Source organism: Ixodes scapularis, unplaced genomic scaffold (genome assembly GCF_016920785.2).
Source record: "Ixodes scapularis isolate PalLabHiFi unplaced genomic scaffold, ASM1692078v2 PGA_scaffold6__148_contigs__length_123643588, whole genome shotgun sequence".
Taxonomy (NCBI): domain Eukaryota; kingdom Metazoa; phylum Arthropoda; class Arachnida; order Ixodida; family Ixodidae; genus Ixodes; species Ixodes scapularis.
Genome location: NW_024609881.1, coordinates 38153690 through 38166880, shown reverse-complemented (window position 1 = coordinate 38166880; position 13191 = coordinate 38153690). Strand labels below are relative to the sequence as shown.

Genomic DNA, 13191 nt, shown 5'->3' with positions numbered 1-13191 from the left:
TTTAGCTCAATGTTGGCTCCGCCCATGCCGTAGCCTTGACTGCGCTGTTGGTTGCGCCTGAATTCGCCCGCTCGAGTCAGCCGATTTCGGCAACTTGGTGAGTTGCAAAGTTTGCCGGACCGTTTGAGAAACATTTAGACAGAACTGCGTCGTAATATTTGACGTGTGGTCTTCCTAGGCGATACTGAAGAGGACTGCATTGTTTTTTCAAAACCAAAAATGAAGCGGAGTTGCCCTTTAATGTGATAGCGCTAAGGAGCTCGTGTCGCAGTAAATCCGGCAGCGACGGGACCGTAAAATCCCCACTGGTCGATAGGGTCATGACGTCACAGCCACCTGACTTCACACGTGCGATGCCACGCCACATGACCTCGGGTGGGAACTTCAAACAACCCAAAACGCTCAAGTGTGACGTCAAATTTTAAGTGACATCACACGAGATATCACACGTGATATAAACCCTAGCTCGTCTTGGGAACGAGCGAGGGTTTATATAAAATGCTTTAGGTACGGACTCCGATAACGCAATCGCGTTTCGCTCTTAAAGGCGACGCTTAAGTGTTCTCCCCCCCCCCCCCCCCCCTTTTTTCATTTACTTCGTGCTAGTCTGTTTCTCTGCACACTAAAACAAAGAAGTTGTTCAGATCTTTCCACTGCGCGAGTTTAGTCCGCCAGAGTATGGCGATATTGTTGCACGCTGTCCGTAAGAACTTTGGCCAATGCACTAGGACTGGTAGTTTTTGGTCTTTACCGTGGAATAAACAGTAGCAATACATGGCCCAAAGCCGCAGTACGATTCTCATCCAGATCGCAAGGTGTAGCGTATTCCCTACCTGGGTAAGAAAGGCGGACTAGTCATACGTGCCTAATGACGGAATAGACTGGCGGAAAAAGCACTGGTGGGCGATACTGCAGTCCCAACATTTTAAGAGACCACAGAGTGGCCACCTAATGCGAGCATTTTATTTCTACATCGCTCCACAGTCAATATACTTACAACGTTGATCGTCAAATAATTTCAAATACACCCCCGAAGCAAACGACGAGAGCGTTGCAAGCGCTGCCTTGCGTCTTTTGAACGATTAGTAACTAAACTAGCGAGTCGAAAGCGATCAATAAGTTCTAAAAAAAATAATGTTATGTGGAGATGTTAATCAATTAAAATCAAAATGCAAAGTCCCTCCCTTTTCACCAAAAGAAAAGGGTCCCCCTCGGCCTCCTCAAAGCAAAACACAATTATCTACGATTGTGGGCCCGCGCGAACCGGTCAAAGACCTTTAGTGACCGCTATTGATACTAATGATGTCATTCTTAGAAGCTGAAACGAAATCTCGGCCAGGTGCGCAAACCAAGCGGCAGTTTGATGTCAAACCCTATGCACGCCTTGAAAGTGCCATAATATGGCACCATACCAGTCGCCATTCCTCCATACATGTCCCTCTGCCCGTACCTTCTGAGCATACACTTCAAAACCATCCTATTTGTTCACATCGGCAAAGCCTGCCGAGAACAAACTGGATGGCGCGAAACGTAGGCTGCAGAAGGTACGGGCACAGGAGCACGGTACGGGGAAGTCGCGACTGATGTAGCGTCATTGAAAGCAAGTTATGCATCTTTTTTTTTTTTATCCCACATGTGCGTGTTGCAATTGAGTAAAAAAATGAAAAGAAGCACCTGTAATAAAACAGACGTCCGTGCCTGTTTTACTGACGGCCAGAAAACACCTACCACATGATAATGAAACGCGAGGGTGTCAACACGACATTGGGATTCGGTAATCGGCTATCATTTTGAGACTGCTCGACTTTCATTGCTTGATAAGATATTTTATTCCGCTAAGTATACGTGCCCTTAGACGGTCTTCAATTATTGTTTCCAGAGGAACCGTCCGGCAGGTCAAGTACCAATATTCGAAGGATGTCGGCTGGTAGTTGGACTAAGCTTGTGCTCCTCCCAGCAGCCGCCATTGCAATGCATTATTCCGTGGACAATTTCAAGCTCTGTCCGTACGGGGAGATGAGGTACATCATGGACGTGGACACAGGCGTTGACGATGCCATGGCTCTGATGGGGATGTTGTCTTACAGCAAGTGCGTCGAAGCCATTACTGTCGTCGCTGGTAACACCGATATGGAGAACGCGTATAACAACACAATGAGAGTTCTCAAGGAGCTTGGGCAGACGCAGGTATGTGCAACTTAGCAAATTTACGAGGACTGATTAAGAAGGTTTAAAAGTAAGACTGCATCTGTTTTTATACGCAAGGTGGTGGTCGAACAGCTTTCTGCTCGTAATTGTGAATTTAATACATCCGCAGGTCGAAACCGACACTTGGACCTTCATAGCCTTTAGCGTTCAGTCGCAGCAAGTGAAGGCACTTTTCTTGTGTATGCTTTTCTGTTTTTTCTTATTTTTAGCACGAACTGTTATGTAGGAAAACAATGTTAAAATTTTCCTCCGTAAACTTTCGTTTCTGAACAGTTTACGCAAAACCTTGTATAACTGCGAGTATTATTTTAGGGACTACGGTATGATCATTTTTTTTTCTTTTGCACTTAATGCTAATCTCTTAAACATAGTTCGCAAACGCCAGTACTAGTAGTGATTGTTGTTTTATTTTTTATATAGGTTGGTTTAAATTTTTTTTCAATGAGTGTATTGTTTTTTGTTTAACAGACGTGCTGCGTCAATATTGTATGTTATTTGACAGAGCACCCTTCAGTAGGCCCGGGAGCAGTTCATGGGCACTAAAAAGATCAAATAAATAAATACGTGTCGTTAGAACGGGTGACCAAGGCGTGCTTGTGAAAGTATGGCAGAGCTGCGTAAATGAATATAAAGTTAGTGTTTAAAAAAAATTTACAGTTTTCATATATACCGGGTTTATGACCGTGTGAATTCTGGGCCTTTTGAAATTTAAGAGAGAGAGAGAGAGAGAGAGAGAGAGCAAAAAAAAGAAACCACATATGCACGAAAAGAAGTTGGCAGTTCTCTTTATTTTCTGAACCAATCTCGGAAGTATTATATGTCGATTGAATATGCCACATACTGGGCAGTGCGTTATGGGCTGTCTTTAAGATTTTAATGAGCGTTCGAAGGCAAAGTAATTTATATTTCAGACTAATCCAAGAAACTTCAGATTTTCGAGTGAATTCATAGGCCCATCAGATACTTCGCTGCCGCTACGAGACTTTGCTTAATTCTGTCTCAGGCTAATATTTTGCTTGGTATAGAATAAACATCTGAAGGTTTCTTGAGGAAAATTCCTTCAATATACTTTTTTTCCTATTTGCTAGTTTAATTGTTTTATACTTTATTTTCTGTTCATTACGTTTTCTTATTTATTAATAATTTATTTTCATTTGAATCTCTTGAACCTGTCCGCTTTGTAAATACCTGGTAGGCCCAAAAAGGTCAGTAAGCTTAGAATTGGTACCTTCGCTTATTCATGAACGTGGGGGCACCGTGATTAAAAATTCTAAAAATGCTCCAAATTTGAAAGAAAAAAAAGTAAACGCCTACAATAGAGAATAGTACAAATCTAAGAGCGTGTGAGATAAGACGCGCAAAAGGAAGAGGAAAGGAATATAAGCGACGCTTCGTGCGCATGTCCTCCGTAAGGAGTACGTGCGCACGAACGCGAGGGCTGTCACAACATGACGCCAGAAGATTAAGAACAAACAAAACTAAGCCTAAAAAGGCACAGCAGCAAACGACAACCAGTTGGGAGAACGAAGAACGGGAAGAGGGTAAAAAGAGTTACGAACAGGGAAGAACGGGACGAAAGTGGGAGACGGTGTCGACTCCGCAGAAAACTTACCGAAAACTACGGAAAAGAACGCGATAGCTGTTAAAACAGGCCAAAAAATAAATAATAACAAAACCGAAGGGCAAAACAGCAAAACGACAACCGGATGCGAAGAAGAAGAAATACCGCGAAAGTCAAAACTTATAGAGACGGGGAAAGTCACGTTACCAATGGCTTGCTGTTCTTGACCGACAGAAGACAAATGATAAATCACAATGCAATTGCATAGAGTTATTACAATAAACGCTACAGGCTCAGCTGGCACTAGTGTGCTCTTGCATTTTGAAGCAGACAGCAAGCAGTCAGAAATTGACTTCCGGTAATGCATTTCTATGGGAAAAAGCCAGTGCATTTTCTCTCTGTGCTCGTTTATAAGAGCGAATATCACGAATAATTCGTACGCACTAGGCACATTGTAACATTTCTCAGTCATGCAGATGAAATGGTTGGTCAGTTACAGTATTTCTATTTGAAATTTGTGGTATCAAAAACGTTTTAAGACCGCTTCGTACGTGTATTTATGTGCACTAACGGACACTGTTAGCGCGAACTCGGCGTCGACGCTTTCCAACATCGGGTATATACGTGCCAAACGATCGAAGGACACGTGGAAAACCAAGAGAGACGGCAAAAACTACGCAATAACACTGGATATGTAACTCCTTGTGCGCGCAGATGATCAAAATAAATTAAAAGCCACGTAATATAGTCAGATTTCCAAAAAATAAGTACTGCTTCAATCTTTCTGCTCATGAATATGTGCGAAGATGCTTGTTATAGGTTCAAATCATCACCCGCATGCCCCAAATCTTTGCAAATAAGGGGAGCCAAACAGCAGGTGCCCGATAAAAACTGCCCGACATGGAAAATGATAAAACGACACCTTTCGTAGCTCACGAGCTATATTTTTTGGGTTCCACTGTTTCTTTAACCAATCGTAAAGGAGCACGACGAATCCATTTTCATCCAATGTCAGGACGAGCATATTAGCAATATATAAGCACCACCGAAATGCTAGCAAACCTTGAATACACTCTACATTCCTTTCGATCGTTAGTTTGCTTAGAATCGTCGCTCGTTTTCACGTCCCTTCCTTGAAATAGAGGTTTGGGCCTGAAATAGAGTGAAGTTTAACATCGTTCAGTTGTAGAGAAAAATCATGTAACTAAAGCAATTACATTTTCAAAATACCAATAAAGGTGCATACTATCCGGTAACTGAAATGACAAAAGTTATTCATGTTATTTTCCGGCGAAAAGACATAAGTCACGCTTGTTTTCATAGGAATACACAGGGAGGCTGGAAATGTAGACTGCATGCTGTCTGCTTCAATTTGCAACCGGAAGTCCCGTAGAAACTAGCTCCAGCTCAGCCTCTAGTGTTTATTGTAATAACTCTTTGTTTAATTGCGAGCTCTTAGAAAAAAAAAAAAAACCTTTAAAATTAAGTCGATTGTCTGTCCGGTGAAATCCCAAAGTTACTAAGTTTTCGCGCATTAGAGTGGGCTGAAATATAGTCAGATATAATTATTTCATTAAAAGGGGCCTCAATATTTGTTCAATCAATCGTGAACATCAATAGGCAACAACAGGCCAAATTTCGCAGTTCGCATGGCTGGGCATATTGTGACGTCACATGAGGCATGGTAACGTCAGAGTCGCAGGGGTTGACGTATTCTAGGCTTCAATCAACATGGTTGATGGTGCGTATAAATATCGTCGTCGAAGAGCTGAGCTTCCCTCAATACCGTAAATGTTGTCTTTTTAAGAACGAGGTTATTTTACTGAGACAGCAGTCAGGTGTAAAGCCCCTCTCTCCTGGGAAAAGTGGTGCCATCCATTGTTGTGGAACTGCTCGAGACACGTGCCGCTCGCCATTCTCGGAAGAACATGGCGTCTGAAATCAACCTCAGTGCTGCACTGTGTGGCCATGATCTTCCCAATGGCTCCGCGCTGGATGTCCCTCGTGCTTCGATGCACCTTATGATATTTTTCAAACAAGAAGGGACTTTAGGCTGGAGATGTCGTGGCTCTTTTTGGATGATGTTTCGTCAGAGCTTCCGCTGCTGCCAACAAAAACGCCGTGCGTTTGACGGGGGCAATCTGAGCAGTTGGGATCTTTTAATTTGAAAGTTCATTACTTGTGCGGGGGAGGATTATAAATTCGGATATTGAGCGGAATATATTACTTAAAGCAGCGACAATATAATTTACTCGTTCCCTTAAACAAATGTTTACCGGACGATCCCTGTAAGGGTGGCAGGATATGGTAGGATAAATTACGCTAAATAAAACAAATTTTTTTCCTGAGCAAAGAGCTTTTTAGAAGCGTTCACATTTGCGACATGCAGCGGTTGAGGAACCGACTAGTAATATTCGACAAGAGACCACCGACGTTCATACTGCCCAGAACCGGCAAGTCGATTTTCAGAGGCTGTGGGGAGCCGCCGTTGATTAACTCTTTCCCTCTACAGCTTGGGCTCGCATTTCGCTAAATTCCAATCTCCGTTGTCACACAGCTACATCTGCGCCGTTTTTGCGATAAGAGAAATATTCGCGATGTTGGCGTCGGTTCTTTGGAGCCGTATAAAGAAAACCACAATCGCTCCCTTTGCGTGCCCTCCCTCGAGCGGTACAGTACGTATCTTTCAAGTCGCGCGGCCGCTGCCGCTGCCGCAAACCAAGCTTCCGAGGCTTTGAACGGACAAGTTGGTTGCTTATTCCGCACAAACGCCCCCCCCCCCCCCCCCCCCCCCCCAAAGGCTGGCTCCCTGCCCTTCCGCGTCTCACGGCTTGTGGTTTGGGCGCCGTGGGACCCGGGAAGGCAGGGAGCCAGACTTTGTGGGGGAAAGCGCTTTATTCGAGCTCCAAGTGTTGCTTGCACCAGCTCCATCCTACAACTGCCCGTCTCGTCGATTCTTCCTTCTGTCATCACGTCGCCTTTCCTCGACGCGGCAATCAGCGCACACCACGGGTAACAAAAATATAACAATCACACAACCCGACAACACGTCGGCGACGGCGCTGAATATGCTGGCTCATGCATGTCGCATGCATGACACAGGCAAAATCGAGGCTCACCACACGTCCATTTCTTAGGCGCTGCTGATTCGTTCAGCCACCGGGCGACTCGAGGCGACCGGTCCGAAAATTTGGTCTGGAAGACACTGCTCCGAACCGGTCACTTTCGTATTTGAACTGTCGCTTTTGCGACAAGAAAACGTGTCGGACGAAAGTTGCCACTTGCAGGAGGAAACGCGCCTTTAGAATGCTGGCTGCTACTTTCTACTCTATGCCGTCCACAATGTTTTGTTTCTTTTCTTTTTTCTTACTTCCAGATACGGGCAGTTTTATGGTTTCTTTTTTTTCGGAATTGTGGAATTTTTTTATATTCTATTAGAATCTCATTTATTTAAGTGATCATTACATGACCAAGTTTGAAATAACGACAAAGACGCGATATTGGCGTCTGTTCCGGCCGCTGATCCCAAGTCGTCTCCATGCCGTCTCCATTGCAATCTTGCGCCGTATTTGTTTATACCCTCGTGCGTAGGATTCCCTCGCGGTGCCATGAAGCTGTGCAATCTCGAGGCCATACGGCAGCCATTGCCAGACTAGAGAACAGTACTCGCGGCGCGATGGTCAACCTTGGGGTTATTATTCAACGTTATGTAAACTGGATATTGCTGGGAACTCTTGCAAGGATACGGCAAGTTCCGCCGACGACGCGGCACATTAGTCGAGTAACGTAATCCGATGTCTTCAGGAGCTGTTCGGGTTGGGCGTAGAAATGTTCTTTTCGGAGCCGCTGCCCGTCGGTGCGTACGTGACCACAGAATAGGGAGCTTTAGCAGACCGTTTTCGTGCGGCCGCTCTGCAGAGCGGAGCGCGGAATTCCCACTGCGCCTGCGCGCCGATGGTCTTGGCTGTAGAGTTCCGGGTAGGGGAGGGGCTTAGCGGAGCGGGAAACACGGTCTACTAAAACTCGCTAATAATGAAGTAAGCTATCAGAGCATTAGCTATTTTTTTTTAGATAAATGCTCCTGGGAAGCAGTGAATACTGTCAGTTTTGTTCCCTTGGCTGCTATCGTAGAGAAGTCGACGAGTATGGGTTTGTAGACGGTAGACGAAAATAAATTTGCGCCAGCTGTTTAAACATTGCAATATCAAAAATGGAGGCAAGGATATGAAAAAGCAAAGTGGAGAAGAGCCTTTAATTCCGTAACAAATTGAAACACTCGTGTTTTACTTTTAAAACGTTCTATGGTCGCTAACCTCAACCAAGGAAGTCATTCACAAATGATGGCATCTGTATTGTTCCAAAAGACGAAACCTTCATAGATTGAAAATGGCGTAGCAAAAAATGCGCCCAAAGGCAAGCATTCATTGTGCTCTGAAACGCGGAAACGAATTCCATGTTTATTTATTGGCCTCAAATATTGCTTAGGGGGCGTTGAGAACAACAACAGATGACAGTAAAATAAAACGATAGAAGATAGCCGCAAAACAGAGGTTGCAGAAAACATAATACCTCATCAATGGTAAAAGTATCCTCTGTGACCGTAATGAGCGAATTAAAAGAAACAAAGTTGCGTGCTCAATATTGATTTTCCGGTTGAGGTATATTTCACTCAGCGAATGCCAATGAAACATTTAACCTTGATTAAGGAAACTGCGATAAGAATAGGACGAAAGGAACGATAAGAATTGATCTATCCTTGTGGGAGTGCGCCTTTAGAGCTGGCGACACTAGAGCGCCGACGTTAGAGCGCGCGACACGAGGGCGCTGTGACAGTGGCGGGCTTGACACTAGCGCACACGACACGAGAGCGCATGACCGGTTCAGCTTTCATATTAAAAATAGCGCAAAAAAAACGGGATAAAAAGACGGAGCTCACGATACGAGAGCGCACTCCAGTTGAGCCACGGCCGGACTGGAAGCGCGCGCTCTCTTTCTCTTCTTCCGGCCTTTGCAATTGGGGCAATCGCCACCTCCCGCCGCAATTCGCGGGGGGCGCTGTCACCTCACCCCTGGTAGAGTGCCTTCATACACACGCGCGCCTTTGCTTGAGTGGTGACATCTCAGCCATTTTTCCGCTCAATTGTTTTTCATGCCTTTTGAAGTGCGCGCAATCCGGTGTCACTCAGCTCGAGCGCGTAGCTTTGGCTAATGCATAGACGCCATTTTACCGCCCAAGTCATGCAGCGAGTGCGCGAGAGCGTCACGCGCTGGCACATTCAGTGCAACAATGGATGTCTTCACCCTGAGACAGACAGACATGCAGGCACCCTAACCCCTGGAGGGGCTTTAACCCCCGGTTTACCCTTTGCCGTTTGCACAGAGTGCGTCTGACAGTGTATCTCATCGCTGTCGCAACTTGCGGCCGAGATTTTTATAGCCTTTGATACCTGATCCTTACGTTTAGGCCCTCAGCCACTATCTAATGCGCTTCTGATGAGGCCAAAACGGTGAATATTTGACGCACATCTGCGAGAGATTCGGGAGTAAAAAATGAAAGCCGTTTAGAACTCCCTGTAACGCCGAATTAGAGCCCAGCTCTTGAGGAGGAATGAGTAGGGAAGTCTACTGAGGGGGGAGGAGGAGGGAAGGGTTTTGAGGGAAGGGTAAACCCCTCCTCCTTCTCATCCTCTCCCCTCATTCTTGAATATGCTCCGGGGGGTCACCTGACATCGCGGGGAGGGGGTCACGTGGCCTCGGGGGGAGGGGGGTGTCACGTGACTTCGGGGGTAAGGGGAGGACGGGTCACATGACCTCGGGGAGGGGGTCACGTGACCTCGGGGGATCACGTGACCTTGGAGGGGGCACGCGACCTCTGGGGGTCACGTTACCTCGGGGGATCACGTGACCTTAAGGGGGTCGCGTGACCTTGGAGCGACCTTGGTGTTCACATGACCTCGGGGTTCGTACGCCGGGGCGCGTGCAACATCTACTTTGCTGCGCGACATTTGATACGGCTCCTCACGTGATCGGATCTCGGGGAATAGTGGCGAGGGCGGCACGCGGCACATGGAAGGAAACGCGAAACTCTGGCTCCCATAGGGAGCTTATACAGGAACTCTAAGTGGGGTGAGGTTTTTGCGCTCCTGGCGGCAAGCAAGTGACCTACATATGGAGAATAAATGCCATTGAATCCCGGGCGATTGCAAAGGCCGTAAGAAGAGAAAGAGAGCGCGCGCCTCCAGGCTGGCCGTGGTTGAGCGAACACCGCAAAATGCGCGATGTACCCCCGGCTCCGCAGACAGAACAAAATTGTGGGTCGGATCGGATTGGAGCATTAATGATTTTTAAGTCATTGAATATGCCTTTAATAAAAAATAAAAATAAAACCGGTACGATGTTTCCTAACCCATTGTTTACTGATATCGGTGAGCAAAGGGGGTAGGGGAGTGGGGTGGGGCAGATAGGCACAGGGGATTTCTGCGGTTGGGTGGAGCGGCGAGTCTAAGATTTTTTCACAGTGCTGCGGTGCGCCTCTCCGATATACTATGAATACTTTACTTTTTGCTATATTTGGTCTATACTCGACAGGCATTTGGGATCCGATTTGTGTGGTGCTTATTTAGACGTCTCTCACATACTTTTAAACACTATTGGGACCAGGCACGTAGCCAGAATTTTTATTCCGGGGGGGGGGGGGGGATTCCAGCAAATTGGAAGATTTCGGGGGAGGGGGGAAGCCGGGAGTCATGGGTCCCCCCCCTCCTCCCCTGGCTACTTGATTGTAGCGCCCATGACCGTAATGAAGATAGATCACCGCCAAAAGCTATCAGTGAAAAACTCGTCTAAAGAAATCTTAGCGCAATTTCATCGGACGCACAGCTTTCCAGCCTTATGACGGATACAGGAAAACATTCCCTGAAACTTTGCGAAATATATTTGAGAGAGTTTATTTTCTCAAATCTTAATTCGTTCACGCGTCGGATACGGTCACGGCGTCACCTTCTGTTGTGGAAAAAACACAACCTTAAGGCAAGGCCTTTTTCGCATGTCTCAAAATGAGTCTACTTTGACCGTTCTCTGCATTCTACAGAATCGTAGCTTCCCCATCTTTGTTCTAAAAAGTAGTTCAATCTTCTAGGGTTGTAGAAGAATGCCTTGATTCAGAAGTGTACGAATACCAACGATTTCAGAAATATGTGAAGATGGAAGAAAACGTCTCAGCACAAACAGAAATAAGTGTTTGAACGTAAAATATTTATACATGTATAAACACCGAACTTTTACACGAGGATAGTGCCCCGAGTAGTGAATTTAGAGGATTGATTCAAGGATTCGTATGTCAGCTGTATTTTTCGCCTTAAATCCCCGCAAATTTCACATAAAACACGCAATGTCCGAGCAGGTGGTCGGTTGGGTCGGCCCGCTCGCGCTTAAAGCCCCTTCATCTTTCAAAAATAGCGCAAGCTTCGTTGATGCATGAGGCACGTACAACGTGCAGCTTTTGGGAATATCATGGCGGCACAGCGCAGCACTGAGCTAGATTTCAAACGCCATATTTTTCTCAAAAGTGGCAAGGGGCACGTGTCTAGAGTATTTCCACAACAATGAAAGGCGCCACCTTTTCCAGGATAGAGGGGCTTTACTCGCGATGGGACTGATTGTGCGCTCTTGCGATGGGCGGCCGCTCTAATGACACGCGAGCTATTGTCGCAGCCCTTTCGAGTCGCGCCCGCTAACGTCGCAGCACTCTCGTATCGCGCCCTCTCGCGTCACGGCGCTATCGCGTCGCGTGCGCTAACGTCGTGGAGCTGTACTGTCGGCGCTCTAATGTCGGCGCTCTTGGGTTGATCGTGCGCTCTAGTGTTGTAGAGCCTACTCTTGTATGCTGCGGAGTGCATATTACGGCGACAGGCCGCTTAAGCAAAAGCATTATTCAACATTCCAAGGGACCGTACATAAATAGGTTTCTTAACACATTGCACTATAATTATGTAGAGATGACTAAAGATGGCACGTCTTGTCCATCAGAATTTGAAAGCATGAGCTTACTTGTGTAAAGATAAACAAATGAAGAGCATAAGTTAGCTACCTACGGCGTCCGTCTGCTCATGAAAGGCCTCTAATAGGCGTAACGACCGACAAATGGAGGCACTTATGATTGCAGCCGATAGACAGCCTCAAGTAAGAGTGCATTCAACTGCTCGCCCGGGGTTACGTGTTAATTGGCGCCACTAAAATGCAAATTTCGCTGTGGTTCTTAGGCGCCACGGTTGGTTTTTCAACGACACTCCGGTTACAAACAGCCCTGGAGATGCTTGAATATTTTCCGCGAAAAATTAAATAACGCTTTTTTTAGACACCATTTTTGTTCTGATAGAAGGATTTTCTAAAGGCGAAAGAGGCCATCAAGCACACTCATAATGCTGGGCTTGGTCGCGACCTGGGCAATATATTTTCATCGCAGTAGTTACCTGACTGGCGCATAAAAGGCGCTGAGGGACATATCACGATTAGTTTGTTTACTTTCGGTTTAATTGTGCTCGCGGCTGCGGAGGTGATTTATGTGGTTTTCGTTTAATTCTCTAATAAAACTGTTTTTATTGTAGCATAAGACTGATCAGTATTGTGGTAATTGTTGCGTCGGTGACTTGCACTGTCACATCTCTGAGTGATATACCGCCCCACGCATGCGCGCCATATGTTATCGCTTGGCGCCCTGGTGAGAAAAGCGGAACGCCGCTGCTGTGGGGATGACTTTCATCTGGTTCGTTCTCGACGATGGACCATGTTGCAATAAAGCAGTAAGCCCTGCTGCCCCGGCGTCTGTCCCGACTTCCCCTCAACGTAACAGTGGCGACAAGATGTGGGTCAGCAAGCCTGGTTGCTGAAGAACCTTGAGCGTGGAAGAGGACGACAAGACTTCAGACAGGACTATGCAGAACAGTTCCGTCTCGGGGCAGCCTCCGAAATTTTCTTCGGAGAAAGGCAACTTCGAAGTGTACGTGGAACGCTTTGAAGCTTTCGCAACTGCAAATAAGATTGACCTGGCTACCAAACAAACAAGTATTTCTCACGCTTATCGGGGAGGCGGCGTTCACCACACTTCGGAATCTGCTCTTTACGAAAAAGCCTGTGGAAGCCACCTACGACGACATCGTCAAGATCCTCCTGAACCAATACGCTCCCAGGCGTTCGGTGGTGGTTGAACGATACAAATTCTACCGAAGGGATGAACGTCAAGGTGAAAACATCAGTGACTTTGTGGTGGAAATCAAGAAACTGGCAGCTATGTGCGACTTCGGCACGTTTCTAGAGGAGGCGCTTCGAGACCGCCTCATCGTGGGACTACAGAATGACGCAATCCGCTGCAAGTTGCTGGCGACAAGCGATAAAATCTCACCTTTGACCGGGCCTTCAGCTCT

General features: G+C 46.5%; 1 protein-coding gene across 1 annotated transcript in view; it reads left to right on the top strand.

The window, feature by feature from the left end:
- Window positions 1-1917: 1917 nt before the first annotated feature.
- Window positions 1918-13191, top strand: part of LOC120840075 (probable uridine nucleosidase 2) — a 29932-nt gene continuing 18658 nt past the window's right edge. Inside the window, exon 1 of the mRNA XM_040210510.3 lies at window positions 1918-2187. Within this exon, the coding sequence (XP_040066444.2) occupies window positions 1918-2187 (270 nt within the window). The remainder of the gene's footprint in view (window positions 2188-13191) is intronic.